This window comes from Chamaea fasciata, unplaced genomic scaffold (assembly GCF_029207755.1).
Source record: "Chamaea fasciata isolate MVZ Bird 193981 ecotype frontalis unplaced genomic scaffold, bChaFas1.0.hap1 SCAF_8, whole genome shotgun sequence".
In the NCBI taxonomy this organism is placed as follows: Eukaryota; Metazoa; Chordata; class Aves; order Passeriformes; family Sylviidae; genus Chamaea; species Chamaea fasciata.
In genome coordinates this window covers 35502681-35522680 of record NW_027094093.1, presented here as the reverse complement: position 1 = coordinate 35522680, position 20000 = coordinate 35502681, and the positions used below count along the sequence as shown (strand labels likewise).

At 39.7% G+C, this 20000-nt stretch overlaps 1 protein-coding gene across 16 annotated transcripts in view; it reads left to right on the top strand.

The window, feature by feature from the left end:
• The window catches only part of GTDC1 (glycosyltransferase like domain containing 1), a 172228-nt gene that overhangs the window by 117025 nt on the left and 35203 nt on the right, over positions 1 to 20000 (top strand). For 15 of the 16 annotated variants that reach the window (XM_066190410.1, XM_066190422.1, XM_066190408.1 and 12 more), the window contains one exon: positions 19557 to 19907. In XM_066190410.1, the coding sequence (XP_066046507.1) occupies positions 19557 to 19907 (351 nt within the window). Of the gene's footprint in view, positions 1 to 19556; positions 19912 to 20000 lie in introns of those variants that run through there. The other variant, XM_066190423.1, reaches the window with a different exon arrangement.

The following is a 20000-nucleotide window of genomic DNA, read 5'->3' as shown; positions in this document are numbered from 1 at the left end:
AACTTGTTTGAGGGCCAGCACACCTTTCCCATCCTGGGAAGGAGCTGCTACCGTGTTAAACTATTTCCTTCTCATTGCAGGCCAACAAATTTGGCTCATCCTGTGTCTTCTCTCAGTTGTTTGAGACTATAATGCCCATTTGCCCCTCTCTTTTAAATCAGTTTTCCAGCAGAAGGTTTTGCATTTTGGGTGTGGGGGCTGTCGTAGCCGCAGTTGTAAGTCGGGAAATGTCATTAAAAGAACCATAGAAACATTTAGGTTGGAAAGATCCTCCCAGGATCTTAGAGTCCAACCATTAACTGTAAGAAGATGGGAGCTACTTCAGTTCTCTTTCCACTGAAGGGCTGCATAACTTTGGGCAAAACTCTTCCCCTTCTTCACTTACCCTACGGTTGAAATGGGGCTAATAAGGCTTATAATTTGTATGCTTAGTATGCAAATTGGCAAAGTAAAGCATGCTTAAAAAATGGCCAAGGAACTTGGAAAGCTATTTTTCCTATTAAATCTGGAAAAGAGGAAAGTTGCAAAACGTGGTCATCTAATTGCATCTTCACCAAGCATGTGGTCTAAGTGCAAATGTGACTCCAGTGTATAAATCCCTTCAGAAAGTCTATTTTGCCCCAAGAGGAATGGAAGCACACTCAGCAGACTGCAGGAGGATGGGATGCTTGCAGCACTTCTTTGCAGCATAATTGCAGCCTCAATGAACCATGAATCCAGCCTAATTAACATAACTGGAACCACAGCAATCATGCTGCCATTCAATTTAGGTTTGGAACATTCCGGTGGAGTAGCACAGTTCTGCTGTTTATTGTTGAGACTCTGTGGAGAAGTGTCCACTTGCTTTCTTGCTGCTGCCTTGGTGAATTTTTATTATTTCAGGGGAACTTGGGAACTTCAGAAAAGGAAGACCATTGGCTGGATGGTTCCATTACTGAATCTACAAATAACTCCATATTACTTCCTGTGGAAAGGTACTTAGACTGTTCAGTATATTGTAAAACTCAAAAGATAAAAGTACCGAATTGCCAAGTTAGACATAGGTTCTGAATTGTATTGGATAGGTAATGCCAAATAATTCTGGGACTATTTTGAATTAAAGAGCTATATACCCAGAATATTAAAAATAGTGTCTATTACTTTTTGTAATCACTATACCTAAGAGAAACCTTTTATTAGGAAAAAATGGATTTTTTAAATGTTGCTTTGTATAAAAGGTGTTTTACTGTTCTCTTGATTGTGCTGCAGTAAAATCAGGAAGCCACAGAAGTAGATCAGGTACCACTGGTCTTGGAATTTGGGCAAAATAACCACCTTTTTGTGACAGAGAAGCCAAGGGACTGCTGAAAATAGCAGTAGGTGAAAAATTGGGACTGGAAGTGGAGGGACAAGGAGGCTTCCTGCATCTTTTGGCTAGTAGGTGATGGTACTTAATGCTGTCACTGAAGCCACTTCTAACTGATGTCACAGCCTGGATGCGTGAATCACAGAGTCATTTAGCTTGGAAAAGCCCTGTAAGATCATTGAGACCAACTGTGGTTTGGAAATTCCAGAAAAAATACTCCAAGGTGATTTTCTGTTTTGATAATTCTTTGTCTTGTTTGAGGCTTCTTTACTTTGCAGCATTTTCCTTAGATGTAGCTTCAGCCCTTTCCACTGATTCAGAAAATTCTGTATTCCTGTTGACTCCCAGACACTGAATTTCCAATTTTTTGTCTTTGTTTGTTTGTTTTTTTTTCCTTTGATGAAGTTAACTCGGGAAGTGAATTCTTACAGTTTCCACTCTAAGCATCTGAGTATAAATTTAGGGAACTCAAGGCCTCTTTTTGGGCTTGCTTATTTAATTTTCTGCAAGTTGTAACTTAAAATTAACAGTTAATTATAATGAGAGGTACCTGATATAGACTATACCCTCTAAGTTTGCATTAATTTGTTTTTAACATCCTGTGTATAACTCAGAGCAGTCTACAGAAAATGTGTCGTATTATTATTGAATAGGAAAGTGAAGAAATCTGGCTTCCCACAGTGACTCTTCTTCCCTCCAGCCTCTGAACAAATCCCACTGGCAGTGGGAGGCTCTGGGAAGTTCTCTGTCATAAATCTGGGGTTTAGGTGTTGGTTAGTCATTCCCAGGAGGCTTCATACACGTTTTAGCTGAGACTCTCCAGTTAAACATTTATGAAAGGTGGGGTCAATCAAAGGCCTGGCTGCAGTTGAGGAGGAGCTGAAGGAAGTGCAGAGAACAGCTCAAGTGGTTGGTTCCTGGAAGAACTGAGTCTGTGATTCATCCCTTTGGAAGTGCAGGAGGAGAAAGCGGTGCCAGTTAAACATCACAAAGGGTTATGATAAACATCCAGACGATGGGGAGAGATCGCGGTCTTTCAGCATCTTTATTCCCTGCAGCTGTGATGTGTGAGCTCAGGAAGATGACTGAACATTGATACTTTCAGAGTTCAATAGTCACGCTTGTTATTGAAGGCAGTTGCTGAGAATTGACAGAAGAAACTATTTTTTGAGGGGAGTTTCCAAGTAGAGATCGTATTTCTAGTTTAGTGTGCAACAAACCCAGGATATTTGAACAGTTGTCAGATCTGGGGGGAAGAGAGAATAACTTCTCTATGGTAAAATATTGCAAAGGAAATAATCAGTCTCCTTCAGAACCAGTGTTTTTTATTGTTTATAGGTGCAAATTCAAAAGTGACTCAGATCAAATGTGTCAGAAGTAATTTGAGTGCTTGGTATTTTAGATCTAATGGCACTGTTTCCACAAAAACTCCTGGCTGCTTTTAAAACATTTATATATACTTTTCTGCCTTTTATACAAATTCACGAAATAAGGTCCTTGAAGACACTGAAAAATTTAAGCTGGTCATTCTTGCTGAAGTAAAGTGATGAAAAAAATGTTAAGAAAATATATCTGCAGACGAATACAGCCCTTTCCTCTCTATTCTGTTTGAAGATGTGTTCAGGCTGTTTGAGTGCAAAATAATGGCAAATTTTCACTTTTGATATCTATCACTCTGTTACTACTATGAGGTTATTTTTTTAACGAGTCACTTCTAGGCACTGAAGAAGTAAGTTAAGGAATATTTTAAGGAGAGGTATATTAAATAAAAAAAAAAAACAAAACCACCCAAAATTGCACATGAAGACTTTGTTTTGTGTCCCTCACACAGGGAGCTTTACTAGAGATGGAAAACAGGGAAAGCCATGGGTAAATGGGAAAAGAAATGGTTGAAACCTAAGGGCCTGGTGGTGACCAGACAGAAAAGGGAGCTGAAATTCTGTTGTTTTGGGGACTGTGACCTACTCCAGTGACTGGTGGGCTCCTTTCAGTGAAAAAATTTTACCAAATCTCCAACCCAAACCTTCCCTGACACAACACCTTTCAGCCTTTCACTTTTTGTTTGGGGGCAGAGGCTGACCCCCACCTGACAGACCCCTCCTCTCAGGGAGTTGTGCAGAGCCAGGAGGTTCCCCCTTTTCAGCTTCCCCAACCCCATAAAAATGGGCTGTGACACACGAACCCCAAAACCTCTGGCTCCAATCTCTGCTCCAAGTAATTTTCTGAGCATCCAAAGGAGCACAAACCTTATTAAAAAGAACAACAACAAAACAGGACTTTGATTAATTTTAAGGTGATTGCCTCTTAAGAGACTCTGAAAATGGGTTTTCAATTAACAATCTAGTTTACATAAAAGGCACATATTGATGAACATAGTCCATGACTTCTTGCTCAGTCCCATTATTCTCCTCTAATTCATATGCAGAAGCTAAGATTTCCAGTGATCTCACTGTTTACCAAAATCTGAGGGACTTAGAGGTTAATGTTTTTCTCATTTTCTGGTGAGAGTTCCATCTTCCCTTTTCTTCACAAAGAACAGTAAAGGAAAAGGAGGAATCTGCTTCAAGAAAGCATCCGAAGGTACTGATGATCCATCACAAATTAGCTGGGTGCTCTTGTGAGAGCTGAAAATTCCCTAACACTTTTCTGGCATAAAATTCTTCTGAAGATCTGACAGCCAGATATTAGCCTATTCATATTTGTAATTATTTTCAGTGCCAGGTCTCGCTGATTGACAAATTTGAGTTGCCCATCCTGCTATGAGCCCTTCTCCTGCAAAAGGCAGAATGATACTAGTACAAACATGATTGTGAGAATCAAAGGTGATAAAGTAGCATAATTAAAGTAAAACAATGTTCTTTGTGCTTATTCATGTGAAAATACTGGGGTGGGGCACCTCTTGAATTATACAGCCCTCCTTAAATATATCTGGTCATGAGCCTTACCTTCAAATCCGAGCCAGTTATATGAGAAGAGCTGATTGCACTCAAATTGTGGAGAGGATGTTTTTTTCTCCCAGAAATTGCTTCTTTAAAAAAAAAAAAAAAAAAAAAAAGGCGTATTTTAAGAATTCTGACTTCAGACAAATAATCCAAAATTGATGCTTGATTGAAGCTAAAGAACCAAACACAATTTATTGCTTGTTCAAAATTGTAATGAAAATACTACCCTTCTGTTTGAAGGACCTCCTAAAAATATCCCGGTGGTTATTAGTGGTGACTTGAATCAGTTGGAGGTATAGACATATTTGGTATCAGAACAAAAAATAAACACTTAATATTTTTAAACCCCTGAGGCTTAAAGATCACACAATGTAGTTATATTTGATGTAGTACATCAAACTGTCTATCCAAACTTTTTCTAAAAGATAGAACTACATCTTTTCAGTCTGTAGGCTTGCTATACTATGAGCATATATTAAATTTGTTTGTTAGTTTATTTGAATGATTTTAAGCCTTCTCTTCTTGTTAATGCATTTTTCCTTAATACATTAGCATGAATAAATGCCTACATAGGCTGAAGTTCTTGAGTCCACTTTGCCCTGAGTGTCACAGTGGGTTGGGTTTTCTGTTAGTGAAGGACCTCAGAACATGAAAGTCCAGCTCTGTGCAGGGGCTCAGATTAGATCTGAATGCAAGGAAAAGCAACAAAGGCCCACAGAATATCTGGAATCTGCAAATACTTCCTGTGCTTAACCTACACTTTCGTTGCGTGACTGTAAAGAACAGCAAATCTTTGTTCTTTCCCCTCTCAATTCCCATTCAGTCAGCTCAGAGACACAGGAGAAAGGTTTTGGGGGGCAAAGCTGTTATCAGCCTTCCTACAGTTTGCATCTGATTCTGTCAACAGTGAGTACATCAAACCCAGGAGCTTACAGCCACATTTAAACATCAGGAAAGTTTTGTAAAAACATATAAATATATACATATTTAATTTATATAACATATAAATTAATATGAACAGAGATGATGAGTGTGAAGTTACTTCATGCCTTTAAAGTTTAGCTCATACTTGAGTATGAGTTTAGTAAGAACCAGAGCTCTGGTTTTGGTTTCATAAGGGAATTACGTCTGCCTTAGGTGGAGAAAGAGCAAGAGTTTATCTTGCAAAGATCCCAAAATGTTCTGGTGGGGTAATTAGACTTCTAGAAAGTCACAGAATAATATCCTGAGTTGGAAAACCCACAAGGGTCATTGAAGACCAGCTCCTGGCCCTGCAGAGGACCACCTCATGTCAGTCAGGCTCATCCATTAGTGGAAACCTCCTAGGGCATTTCTTGAGTCTGTAATCCAGGAGGTTCTGTTAGTCAGCTTTATTTAATAAAAAGATACAAAGATCTCAGAAAGGCCTTTCTTATCCTCTGTGCCTGCCAGGAGGGTGTTGGTTTAGCAGCCTCAGGTCTGGTGTATCTGTGCACAGGTAGGGTTGCTGACCAGAGGTTCAGGGATTCATATGCAGAGTACAGAGGGCTATAGTCTACAGTTACTTGGAGCTAGAAATGTGGAAAAAAACCAGTCCATTGCTTCTCACAGCTCAGCTCAGCTCAGCTCACGTGATTTGAATCTGGAATGACCTAATAGACTAATCCTGTTTATAGATCATCAGCTGCAGAGGTATTGTCAAAGAACTTGTGTCCCTATTCAGTGGAACACCTGTATGTAAAGCCACGTCATAATTGTTCAGGCACGCTGAATCAGACTACTCTGCCTCAAAACAAAATAGAGAATATAAATATATGGAACGTCCCAATCATCATACTTATTCTTTTCCTCATCTCAACAAGGTTGCTGTTTTGGCAAACCCTTGTGAAAGCAATCCAGTCTTTTCAGTTAAAAGCCATTCATATGGCGACAAACCACCGTTCTTCCCTTTATATCTGTGTTCATTCATTTAAACTCCAAAGCTTTCCAGCTTACTTCTTGGATTTATAGCCAGCTGGCTGCTGTGTGTAGCATGAACATGTTCTGACTGTGCATGACACGATTTTATCTCATTTTACCCATAATTGTCGTGTTCACTCCAGGCCACAGCTCACCTGTGGGTATTTAATATTGACTGTGCAAGTTCCCAAAGTCATTTCCACCTCCTCGCCTCTGACAATCTGCTGTTATTAAGTCAAAAATAAAGCTCAAGTCCAAAACAACCACCCAAAACCCCCTCCTTGGAACAGATTTGGATAAAATGAATGTGTTCAAGATGGTGGGCCATAGCCGAGCCAGCTCCTGTGGGATTAGTGCCCACTTTTTGGCATTTAAAATAAACTTTGGAATGACTTTTTAACACAAGCTTTTTAATAGCAAGTGAGGAGGTGGTAAGGCAGGGAAGGACATACGCACTTTTTCTTCCTTGATTGCTGATTTTTCCAAAGTTAATCTAATAAATGATACCTGTGTATTAGCAGGTTTCTGCAGTCTTAGAAGTCAAAGAAATTCAGTGGAAATGAAATGCTGAAATATCTGGCCTAAATTACTGAATCATCAATGAGAAGCTTCCATTCAAAGCATGAATATTAAAATTTGTTAGCACACTTTAGCTTTGTAGGAAATACAATATATTATTATTTTTTTCTTTACGCAACACTGCTGGCTGCTAAAAGCAGCAATAGAACCATTAATTAATAGTAGTAGTCCTGGATAATGTCATAATAAGCAATACAATGTATTAAAGCACATTAATTCTTGCCAGCTATCAGGAGGAACTTTTAGATATTTGAAAGGCCCATTAGGTTTGTTTACATTCTGAGTGGAAGCTGGTATGCTTTGGCACAGGCTGAACCACACTTTAGTACTTCACTCCAATGGTGTTGAATTTCCTGACTGTCGTGCACAGTCTGTAATATATTGTCACCACTTCAGGGCAGCCTGGCTCTCCAGGACAGAGAGTACAACCCAGACAGACCAGGGCATTCCCCAATGCTGGGGTGTGTTTGCTGCCATAAAAATGAAAATAACTGAAATTATGTGTAATAGAAGCAATTTTCCACAATGGAAAAGGTGGTCAAGGAATCAAACCCATGCCTTCAGGTGTATTAACCTAACAGAGCAACAAAAATGTGCTGGGGTTTAAATTGCTCTAACAATCTGGAAAAGATTTTCCAACTGGAGTTATGTTAAGTGTTAATAGTGAAACCTGGGTGCTTTTTCCTTTGATCTCTTTTTGAGCTCATATAGAATAATAGGATCAAAATAAAATGCCATTTATATGAACACCTTGTTCTTTTGATCTCGGCACCAAAAATACTGTCTGCAGCTACAGCCTAGCAAACAGTGTATCTGCTCCTATTAGTTGGACCTTCTAGTTGTCATAACTTTTAATAAGTGGTGTCACAGCCAATTTTCTGTGCAGTTCATGAACTTAGTCATCATTTTTGCCCTAAGAATCTTTAACTACCTTTTCAGAAGGATTTAAAATAAGGTATACAGGACCTGTAAACTGTTGGCTGCTGGTTGGTTGTGCATATGCATGTTGAGTGTATGATTTAAACATCTGTATACTCCAGTGTTTCAAAGTATAAAGTTAGTTGCTTTTGGAGTCCTTGGGCAAAACTGTTGAATTAGTGTAGGCTGAATGAGAGAGAATGTTTGAGGGGGAAGAACAGTTGGGGTAATGGTGGTTTTCATAGGTGCTAGGTTCAGGGGCCTTGCTTTTTCCAGCAGAGAGGTGATGGGCCCTGTGATGTCTGGGTGGTAGCCAAGCACTGCCTCCTCATCACCCACATCTGCAGGAAAGAGCACAGAAGGGTAACACCTGGTAGTTACGGATCCCTTCAGTTTGTGTCAGAGTCAGATGGTCCATGAATGAACATGAGCACCCTTCAGCTCTTTATTCCCCAGGGCTGATGGTCAGGAACGTTCCTTTGGAAGTCATTATTGCGAGCACTTACAGTAAAGTCACTTCCTCGTGCTCTTTCAAATCTCTTAGTAAGATTCATTCTTCTCCTTGACTCTGCTGAAGCAGCTGAGCTGTTTATTCTGATGACTGATTGTGTCTCGTTGTGATCCCTGCTTTAGCTGTTGTGACCTCCCAGAGCAGAAGAGCTGGCACGAAGCGCTGTGCCAAATGAAAGCGAATAAACCCAAGTCCTGCAGTTCACCAGTCTCATAATTGCTGCTGCCCAGGAAGAGGGATTAACAAGTGAAGAAACACTAGCTAGGACAGATCCAGTGGCCAAGCTGAGTCTTGGGTGTCAAATGTCTCTCTGAAGCTTTGCATCCCTCTGTAATTTATATTTAGCTGCTAAAGCTGGTGTGGTAGTAGCAGTCAGTGTGAGGAACACTGCTGGGAAGTGTTCAGGCTCTTGCTGAAATGGCTGCACTTGAGCTTATGGCACATGAGCTGTCCTCCAGCAAGTTGCTTGTTTGGTGTTTTTTTTTTGGTTTTTTTTTCAGGCTTAGTTGTCTCTCTGCACTCTGTCACAAGGCAGGAGTGTTCCAGAGAACCATAACCGTGGCTATAACCTATAACCCTCTTCTTATAAAGTACTGCAGTGTAATTCATTGTGAGCAATAAAGATACTGAGCTGGTTTGAGCACCAGAAGCAGCAAGGTTGTGTTTGTGCAGCGCTGCACTGGGATTGAGGCATCCTGCTGGGATCAGGTCTCCATGCTAATGCAGCCACTCTGCCTCCAGTCCTTCCCTAAGCAGTACAAAACTAATGTAGGAGAGTTTGCTGCTGTAGTTGTCCTAAAAGGCAGTGTCTACCCAACTCTTAATTTCAGCTGGTTAAATGTCCCTGTTCATCTTCCACCAGTTCTCATTTCCTGTCCTGGAATTCAGACCTACTTTTCTTGCATTGATAAAAAGAAGGTTGTGGGACTTTTTAGCCAAGCAGTTAAAAAGCTTCAAAGATTGGTAGTTTTCCTCCCTGCAATAGGAATGTGATTGTCCTAGTTCTGTGGTTAGCATGAAACAAGTCAGCTCTGTCATGAAGTCAGTGGGGTACAAGTTAATACAAGGTAGTAAAGGAATAAAACAGCAAAGTCCGCAGTCTTTTATGACAAAACCAGTATGATCCTGCTGCAATACAAGGCCCTGCTGTGAATGGTATTTTCTGATGCTTGGATAAGTGCAATTTACATATATACAAAGTGTATGAATAAAGTTATAAAAGTATACTTGGTATTTTACTTTTCTTTCCCCCTTGAAAGTAATTTTCTATTGTTCAAACTTTCAGCTTTCACTGGTTTTGTTTCCAAAAACCCCAAAAGGAAAAGAAAATAACAAAAGTCCATAAAGGCAAAAGGGATATGTTCTCATTTCAGTTCACAGAATTTCCTGCCTTTAAACAATACAAATATATGCCCTTAGGTTTCCAACGTGCTGAAGGGATACTGAATCCTTGAAACAGATCAAATCAAAAGCAAGTCCACTATAGCAACATCAAGTTGTAGCAGCGTGTCCAATAGATCTCAACAAGAATTTGTTGAGGGGGTTTTTAACCACGTTGCCAAGACTTACAAAATCCTAAACTGCTGAATCCATGAGTGGATAAACACTTAGAAACAGCAAATTCTAGGTTGAACTATCCACAAGTAAAATCTGATGCTTAATTAATTCATTAAGCATGGTCATTACAGGCCCCATTCGAAGCAGTTATTTAATATAACTTTGAGAAGTATCCACAAACTGAGTGGGCGTGGGCAGTTGGTGTGTAGTTTTTAGTAACACAGGTAGCTCAGTGATGGTCCATCAGCATTTTACAGAATTTCCAGGGGCTGTGGCTCCTCAGGGATTCTTCTGGCACCCCTATGCTGAAAGCCAGATGATCAGGTGTCATAGATCAGCATCACTGTCATCCTGATTTATACCAGAAGGGAGTCCAAGGGTTTTGTGGGGGGTTTTCTCCTGTAATGACACTCCTACTAGAAGTATTAATATTCTTAGAGCTTTTTGACAAAAACTTGATCCTTTCAGAGCAAAACTGGAGACTTCCGGCATTTGAACAATGAGTGAGATTGGGACCTACTGTCAAAGCTGGGATTAGAACTTGGAATTTCCTCTAGACCACACTGCCTGGTTGAGATACAAATGCTACACATTTAAACTTCAGTTGCAGTGCAAAAGAAAAATGCCAGTTAATATAGTAACACATTCTCAAATGGAGTTCAAAGTCTCTGCATTAGCAGGTCCTGAGGGCCAGAGCCAGTTTACTGGCCCATCCAATTCGAATGTCCTGTGGCAGGGATAGCTCCACAACAGGCAAAAAATGCATTTTTCTTACTATTTGAATGTTGTATTATTGACAAAGTGTGGCTTAAATTTTGGTGTGCATACAACTATTATTTTTAATTAATTTCCTTAGCTTTTTTCAGTTATACCTTCAAGTGAAAGCAGGCTTCATTGCTTATTTATTTCTTGGGGTACCTGAGAAAGCCTTAAATAGTTCAGGTGAAGTATGTGTTTTCCTGAGAAACACACAGAAATTTGCATTCGCTCAGGCGAGTGAATTATCAAAACCAGATGTAAGCAAGTGGAACATTTTACATAAATTTATTAAAATCATTATTTACCTGTAAGTTATAAGAAGGGCTTAGTTGCATTAGTTTGCTGCCAATATGTACTGCCAATAATCTGCCAAAAAGCAGCTTGCTGACAAAATCCCTGAAATGGTTTGCTTATGATTGCACAGAACGTTACAACCCCGAGTCAAATGAAAACCTACTATAAACGAGCTCTTTGATGGTGGATTCGCTGGAATATGGTATTGATATATGGTGTACAGTTTATATGGATTATGTATACTGTGCAAGAAATATGGATATCTATTAAGGGTAACATGATATGTAATCGTTTAGGACAGTTATTGTTTTCAGTGTTTGCTAGGAATAAGATCACAGGGTGACTGCTGGGTTCTGAAATACAGATTATTCCTGTGCTGCCCAAAGCACCAGCAGGCCATTTCTCCAATTAATACAGAAAGGCTATTGGAAATGTAAAATATCTGACATCTATACAGAGTAATTTTAAAGGCAACTTTACTTCTAGGAACAATTTATACATTACATAAACTTGTATTTTTCATCCAAGTATCATTTCGTGAATAGCAAGCCTAAATATTGGAGGCCATGGGGAAACATAATATTACGATAATGTTCTTTGGTGCGGTTTGGAAGGTTTTAGGAAACATTTGGAAGTATTTTTCTCATAAAGTCACTTAACTATTGAAGTGTTATGATAGCACTCCCTTCTGCATTGTCCATGTTGCAAAGCAGCCTGGTTAAAGGGGACATTCATCCCCTATATCCTGATTGGAATTAGTTCCAAAAAACAGGAAATTATATGTTATAGGATCCTGGTTTTAGTTTAATTAAAAGAGAGAAAAATATTTCAGGTGTGATATCAGTTTTCAAACACCCATTTCCAGTTATGTTTAGCAAGAGGAGGTACTCTATTGGGTAGAACTCTTCATAAAATTTGCATTCTCTAAATAAGCACTTGAGAGCTCAGCTAGGTGGGGTTTTTTTTTCTGTTTAAGGAAACACTAATGAACATGACCAATCCTTTAGAATTCTAAAGAGCCTTAAAAACTTTGCAATTCTCAGAAGCCTAACTTTTTCTCCCCATAGTGCAATTCATTCTTTTGAACTTCTGCAGAAGCAGAACTTAAGTCAACAATTTTTAAATTTCTGGCTGCTGTTATCAAGAGGACTCTTAGGGCTCCAAAAGTTACTTTGTGATGTCAGTGCAGCAGATCTACATGGTCATAATGTTTAATTATAGGGAAAATTACTTTTTTTCTGAACTATGAATTAATCTATGTATTCAAATCTTGCACAAAAAAACACATAAGTTATTTTCACCTGCACTATAAAATATGTATTTTAGTTCATTACCATCTTTCTGAGGAGCTCTTAAATTATCATCATTCCATTTCTGGAGAATGATGAGCACAGAAATTATAACTGCACACATTCTTGTAGTTAGTGTTAAAGGATTTCAGAGAATTGAAGATGTGAACTCAGAAATAATATATTTAGGGTCAAACCCAGTCTCATTTGATGTCAAAGAGAACTTTGCCTTTCACTTTGCCTGTTTCACTGCAGGCTAGTGTTTTGCATGGATTTTGAGGAATAAGTTTTGACACACTGGCACTGGTTGCCCTGAGAAGCTGTGGCTGCCCCATCCCTGGAAGTGTCCAAAGCCAGGCTGGAGCAGTCTGGTCTAATGGAAGGTGTCTTTGCCCATGACAAGGAGTTGGAACTTGTCTTTGAGGTCCCTTCCAAGCCATTCTGTGGTTCTTTGAATAAAAGTTGAAGAACTCCTTTGTTAAAATCCTCTGGGCTTTGGAGTGCACCTTGTGCAGGGATCTTAACGTTAGAAATTCAAGTGTAATACTGAAGGGAAGGCTGAGAGGTAATTTTGAGCATCCTCCTTAGACTGACCTACAGATATGACATCTTAGAGCATAAAAAAATGGGAGTGCTGGTGAATTAAATAGATTGGAAGGAAAAGTGTAAACGTTAATTGGAAGTGGGAATTTTTGACAGTGTCAAATGTGGATGGTGGATGTTGAGGAATTTCACTCAGAAATTATTTGGAAAAATAGGTGGAAGTTGCAATTGGAGGAAAGAGACTTATCCTGTTGGCCTTCTTCTCTCTTTACTATTGGGATCTCTCTTACTTTCCTCATCTTCCTTCCCCACCCAGACGGACCAAGTTGAGTCCAAGCCAACTGCCTATGGCTGGTCTGGATCGGCCTCTCTTCTCCAGAACCTCCTTTCTATCCTGCCTGCTAATCAGGCATCCACTGGAGTGTCAGGGTTGTTGCATTCAGCTAATTCGTTGCTAAAACACCATTTTTTGGCTGTTCTGTCAGAAATAAGTCAGACCTTGTGATATCCCTCCCTGGTTTATCTGTTGTCTAGGCTGCACACCAGTTCTTCTCTCTGGCCAGGAAGGAAGATGTCCTAGTCAGCTTTAGCTCTCTCCCATACTATTGTTCTTTAATATCTGCATGTGAAAACTGCATTCTTTTGACTTTTGGTGAGAGTTAAAATTGGACTGGAGGAGGCTCTTGAGCAACCTGTCCAACTGGATGGGCCTTACAACCTCAGTGGTTCCCCGAGTTTCTCCTCTGCCATGGAAAAGAGAAGATTATGGTCACACATCAAATAAAATTTCATATTTCTACATCCTGCAGTTTCCAAGCAGGGAAATCAGTGTAAACCATGCTTATTGTACTCAGGAAAGGCACATTCTGCTGTGGGAAGACAAACTGAGCCTCAGACCTTGGATTTTCTTTTGCGATGCCCTTCCCAGTGCTTAATCTTGGCTCTGTTCAGTTTTCTTTCTGTTCTCTCTCTTTGCTCCTAATCCTTGTCCATGCTTATAAGCCCCTAATATTTATATGGCATTATCTGTGTTAGAGATTACTGCTGACAAGTAATCTCTTCCCTCTTCTGAATGAAGAATTACAGCCACTGCTGAAGATCAGAAAGTGAAATTAGATCCCCGAAAGTATGTGACAACTTCAATAAACCCTAATATCAAATTCCCTGAATATTGGGGATCTTCTTTCAAGCTTTTGGGTTTGAACTGTACTATAGCTTCAGGACACCTGACCACACTCAGCACCTTTTTTATTTTTATTGCTGTAGGGCAAAATGTAACAGTAGTTGCAGAGAAAAAAAAAATCACTATGACTATTCTCCCAGTTTTGTAATTTCTTGCAATCTTTTGAGAAGTAGTTCAATATAAACAGCATCAGTTTTACTGTTATCAGCTGATTGATAATATTAAAGATTAAAAAATAAATGTATTATTTTATATGTAAAGAAGTATATACTAATGGGGTTGCTGTCTGCTCCAGTTTGACACCCTATAGTCTGCTTTCTTTGGGGTTTTTTGGTGGTGTTTGTTTCGTTTAGGGTTTTGGTTTTGTTTTGTGTGTGGGGTTTGTTTGTTTGTTTTTTGGTTTTTTTTTGCTCCATTTCTTAAAATAGAATCAGCAAAAATTCTCGAGTTTTGAGAAAACAACTTTGGTATTTGTACAGTGCGTGGTCAGTAGTAGGGTGTGCATGGCTTGGAGCAACCTGGTCTAGTGGAAGGTGTCCCTGTCCATGGCAGGAGGGTTGGAATGGGGTAATCCTCAAAGTCCCTTCCCACTCAGACCATTCTATTCTTTTTAATTTTTTTTTAATGGCAGTATTAAAAAAAAAAAAAAATCCATTGCATTTTTAGAACTCTAACTTTGCATCCAAATATAACTACATTTACAGAAGGGCCAATTTTTATTATTTTTAAAAAATTTGTTTATTTATTCCATCCATCCTTGCAGTCTCTTGAGGCAGTTGTATAATTTGGTCTAACCTAAACCAGCACTCCAGTTCTTCTTTCTAATGTGGTTTCTATTCATTGAGCAGTGACATCATGGCCCTTCCATCCTTTTTTGTTGTTGTTTTTAATAAAATGGTGCACAAAGTGACTCTTGGTGCCATGGAAAGGAAACCAATCCCCATAAATAACTTTTCATTAGGGCAAATAAAGTGCAGTGAATAAACACATACGGTGGAACATGGCAGCATATTACAGAAAAGAAATATGTGTGGGAAAAACACATGCCTGCTTCAAGGAAAAGTACATGGATTTCTTCAGAGCATGATTTCATGGCATAAATGAAAAGAAAATATATAATATATAGGTTGTGAGTTAAAAAAATCTGTTACTCACAGTAGCAAATATTTAGACTGAAACTCTGAATTTCAGGATATTGAATTTTTATTACATATGAAATTAGTTTAATATTTAACCCATCTTTTTAACTAAACATCTAGACCCAGTATGCAAAAAGGGAAAGTTTTCAAGGGAGGCTCTTTGTGGAGCCTTCATGAAGTTTTAAAATTGACTGTTCAATGTGTTGGAGAGGCTCAAAAATCTGAATAAATAAAAGAAAGTTGAAACTAAGTTGCCATACTAAAATTAGATATCTAAGTCCTTACTATTTGTCTGAACCTTCAGTGTTTAAGTATATATGAGTTATGCACAAAAGTAAAACATTTTCCATGTTTTTTTAAATATAAGGGACAGTACCTTGTGGAATCTGTTGAAAGTGTTAATATTGTAAGCTTTGACGATAATTCTTTTTCTGCAAAGTCCCACATGTGCAAGAGTTCATTGCAACAAGTTAGTAATAATATTCAAAAGCTTCTCCCATATTTAAAATAGAATGTTGTGGCATTTTTCTTGCATGACTGCTGTGTTTTGTAACTAAGGTTGAGAAAAATGGTGTTTTCCTCCTTGAAAATGAAATCCCATTTCTCTGCTGTGGTAGCTCTCTAGGTGGTTTTATAGAATCATGAAGTAGTTTAGGTTAGAAAGGACTTCAAAGATCATTTTATTTCACCTCCTGCCATGGGATAGAATGAAATTACACTATCCCAAGTTGCTCCAAGCTCTGTCCAACCTGGCCTTGGACACTTCCAGGGATGGGGCAGCCGCAGCTTCTCTATGCTCCCTGTGTAATGTTTCACCACCTTCATGATAAAAAATATAAAAATCTAAAACATTCTGTCTTATACCTAGTCTTTCAAGCCTGTGTCTGCTCCTGCTCCAGCCTTGTTTCCTCCATAACCATCATGGTGCTATAGAAGTCCTGCTAGCTCATGATGTTTTGAATCACTGAGATCTGGGCAAGTACTGGATGGAGAGCTACCTCTGGGAGGTGGCAGAAAAGAAGAATTAATATGAGTCTGGAGGAGCAAAAATGTGCTGGAGGAAACGTAAACACAAAAAATGCACTAACTAGACATTGTCTCTTCCCAACATGCTTCTGGGAAATGCACATGAACAGGTTTAGATGACTTTGTGTTGTTATTAGTTTATTTTCAGGTCATTTATTTAAGTGTCATAAAGAACATTAGCTGGTGGTTAGGGACTCCAATATCCATTATATCATTCCAATCATGTGGACAAGTTTATACTACACATGATTTACAACGGTCTTTCCGCCGTAGAAATTGTTCTCCTCAGGTACAAGGTTTTATGCGTTGTTGTATTTAGCAAAATCCAAGTGGCTGGGCACAGAGGCGTCTTCCAATCAAAGTCCAAAAATTAATGCCTTTCCACGAACACCGTGGATTGCAGCAAGAGCTGTTTATGGCTCTCTGCCTACATCTTTTATCATGTCTCCACTGTTGTTAGTAAAATATACAGAACTACTTTATGCCAAAACAATGGAAGTTAATGCAGATAACTTGTTCCAAAGTTAACCATCAAATAAATCTCTCTCTCTCTTTTTTTTTTTAAACTGTTAAGTGAAATGGTGTTCTAAAACTTTTAAAAATTGTCAAGATGATGAATACTGTATGTGTAATACAAGTAAATACCATGGAATTGATTGCACACACATGTCTTAAATAAAAGATATTAAAGAGTATATTCCAGAGAGAAATCGGTGGAGTTTTATCTAATATTTTTAGGAATTCTGCAATGACAGATCAGATTTATAAGGGTTGAAAACTAAGCAGGAAACCTGCTCAGAAACAGAAATGGTGCAGTGAGTGGATGGCTAGCCAGGAGATTAAAGACAGGTAGGGGGATACAAGCCTGCCCAGGTAGCCTGACCTCTCACACCTCAAGCAGTTTTTCTTAACAACAGTAATTTTTAAAAATACCTTAGTTAAATTTGGGTTGGTAAATCAGTCCTTTCAATGCAGTCAGAACTTGGTAGTTTAGGAAAGAATCCCTTAACCTGTTTCTCCTTCAGCTTTTCCCACGTGTAAATATTTAAAAAGTACATCCTGATGGGGCTGTATCTGTGCTTCAGAGGAGCCACCAGCAGCCAGTTTTAGGTCTATGGCCAAAGGCTGAGGGAATTCGGATTGGGCAGTCTGGAGAAGAGAAAGCTCTTTGGAGACCTCAGAGCCCTTTCCAGTACCTAAAGGGCCTCCAGGAGAGCTGGAGAAGGACTTTAGACAAGGGATGGAGGGACAGGACGAGGGGGAACGGCTTCCCACTGGCAGAGGGCAGGGATGGATGGGATATTGGGAGGGATTTGTTCCCTGTTAGGGTGGTGAGGCCCTGGCAGAGGTTGTCCAGAGAAGCTGTGGCTGCTCCTGGATCCCTGGAAGTGTCCAAGGCCAGGCTGGACAGGGCTTGGGGCACCCTGGGATAGTGGAAGCTGTCCCTGCTCATGTCAGGGGGTTGGAACGAGATGGTTTTTCTGGGCCCTTCCAACCCAAACCATTACCTGATTGTAGGACTCGATGTATGGAATTCAGCCATGCCAAATTTGTACTTGAAAACTCAGAGAATCTGAGGCTGGCTAAGGTGGTGAGATGGGAATGGCTTAATTCAGGCTCATCTGGGAACCCAACATGTTCGTAACACAGGTAATGGATTTGGATGAGGATTTTTAATGTGAATGAACTTCTTCTGGTTGTATCTCCAGAGCAGCTCCAAAAAGTGATGGTGAGCAGTAGGAAGAAAGGCAGATCTCAAAGGTGGTTTTGACAGTGGCTTGAAAATGCAGTTTATTGTAGATAAAACAAAAATTATATTGCCAAGGAACAGCCAGCCAAATCAAAGAATACACATTACATGGAATAGTTATGCAGCATACTGACTTGGGAAAGGAGATTTAGGGGTTTGAAGGAAAATCCTCAAAGCGATTAGTCAACAGCACAAGTGCACTAAAGCTCACATAGTCTGTGTGTGTTTGTATTTAAGTAGTGATTTTGAAGAAAAAGGGTCTGTTTACATTTAAAGAGTGAAGTGTGGAGTGAGGTGAATGATCCTCATTTTCAGGAATATTTGTTTTGACAGAGAGGGAGGGGAGTGGTTTGTTCTCAGCCCAGAAAGGAGCTGTGATGGTGTAAAACTCTGAAGAACTGTGGAGGAGGTTGATAAAGTGGAGCAAGTGTAGGTTTCAGTAAATGGTTTAATGAACAAGCTACAGTCTGTAAACATTTGAAAATTAAAAGGAAATGAAAAATTTAAATGTCTCTACTTATCTGGGAGAACCATAATCACACTGAAAGGCATATGAGTAAATTATATGTGGGTAAATTAACTTGAGGTACAGGCAGCTCTTTAGACTGAGGAACCTGTGGTGGCCATGCTTGGAGTCCTACCCACCTTATTTTAGAGGGGTCATGGTTGAATGAAGGAGCTTCACTCAAGTGTTTCCTGGGGGAGGTCCATAATTCTTCACTACTTTAATTCAAAAATAAAACTGGATCTGCTTAAAATGTTAAATTTCATGTTTTACAAAATATGAGTTCTGTTGCCTCCATGTAGCTGTGCAAATGCATCCTGCTGTTGGGAAGAGGTTTCTGCAGCATGGACATCAGGTGGAAGAGCCAGTGGTGTCTGATACTGCCTGTGGCACCTCAGGAAGGTCATGAGTAGCCCTGTCTGAGTTTCCTCATCTTAGTGTTCACTACTCACGCCCGTGAAAAACCATGGTGGTTTTATCTTGTAAATGGATGTACAACTCAATCCTGTCTCCCAGGTCTGGCGTTTTCTTTGTAAATTGTAATTATTGTTTTCGGTTGGTCACTACAGAAATTGCAGTATTAATAAAGTTGGAAAAGACCCCCGAGATCATCAAATCCAGCCTTTGACCAATCACCACCTTGTCGATCAGACCATGGCCCAAAGTGCCATGTCTGGTCATTTATTGAACACCTTCAGGGACAGTGACTTCACCACTTCCTTGGCCACTCCATTCTAATGGTTAACAATCCTTTCCATGAAGAAATTCTTCCTGATGTCCAACCTGAACCTCCCCTGGCACAGCTTGAGGCTGTGTTCTCTTGTCCTGTTTCTGTTCCTTGAGAGAAGAGGTTGATCCCCACCCGGCTCCATCCTCCTTTCAGATAGTTGTAAAGAACAAGAAGGCCTCTACAACTAGGAGAAAGGATTGCTACCAATCTTGGAGGTACTACTGGCAAAGATTCCAAGACTTTTCTGGCAGAGTTGCCCTCTTTCTTCCAGAGGTGTTTGCATTATTTTATTTTAGCAGGTAAAGACTTTTATTCTCCCTGTTGATGCATGTGTCATTAGGAAATGCATTGTTTTATTTCACAGATGCCATATTCAGTAAAATAAAGTGTATCTTCCTGAATTCATGTTGTCATTTAGATGGATGTAAAGTATCAACCATATTTGACCTTCCAATTTGCTATTGCTTAATTAGTTGTCAGGTGAAACTTTAATCCAGCATAAACACAATACAGAATTTTTTTGCTGTTGTTGTTCTTTTTCCTCCCAGATTCATGCCAGAGCATAAACTTGCCCGTTTGGAAAAGGTAATTGGTGTTAAAAGGAATGGAGATGCTTATCAGCCAGAGGGGCTGCCTGGCCGGCAGGAGAGCAGAGCTGTAATGAAAACCAGTGATGCACATCCTGAGTCTGGACTTTGTGAGCTCCAGCCTGGACTCCGCACCACACAGCACGAGGGGCTGCCCTCCCCACCAGCAGCCCCAGCCCATGCTGAAGCACCAGAAAGTACAAATCCTTGTCAAGGGGAAGATAAGCAACATCTGACTTTTAACCTCTCTAATATCTTGAGTGGACTGGACTATCAGCAAAGACCTCTGCACATTGCCTGGCCTCACAGGTGGTAAGTGAACAAACCCAAATGCTGTGTCATCAAAAGATATATGGGTTTGGGTTGTTCTTTTTTCTGTGACTTCTGCCCAGTATAAAATAATTT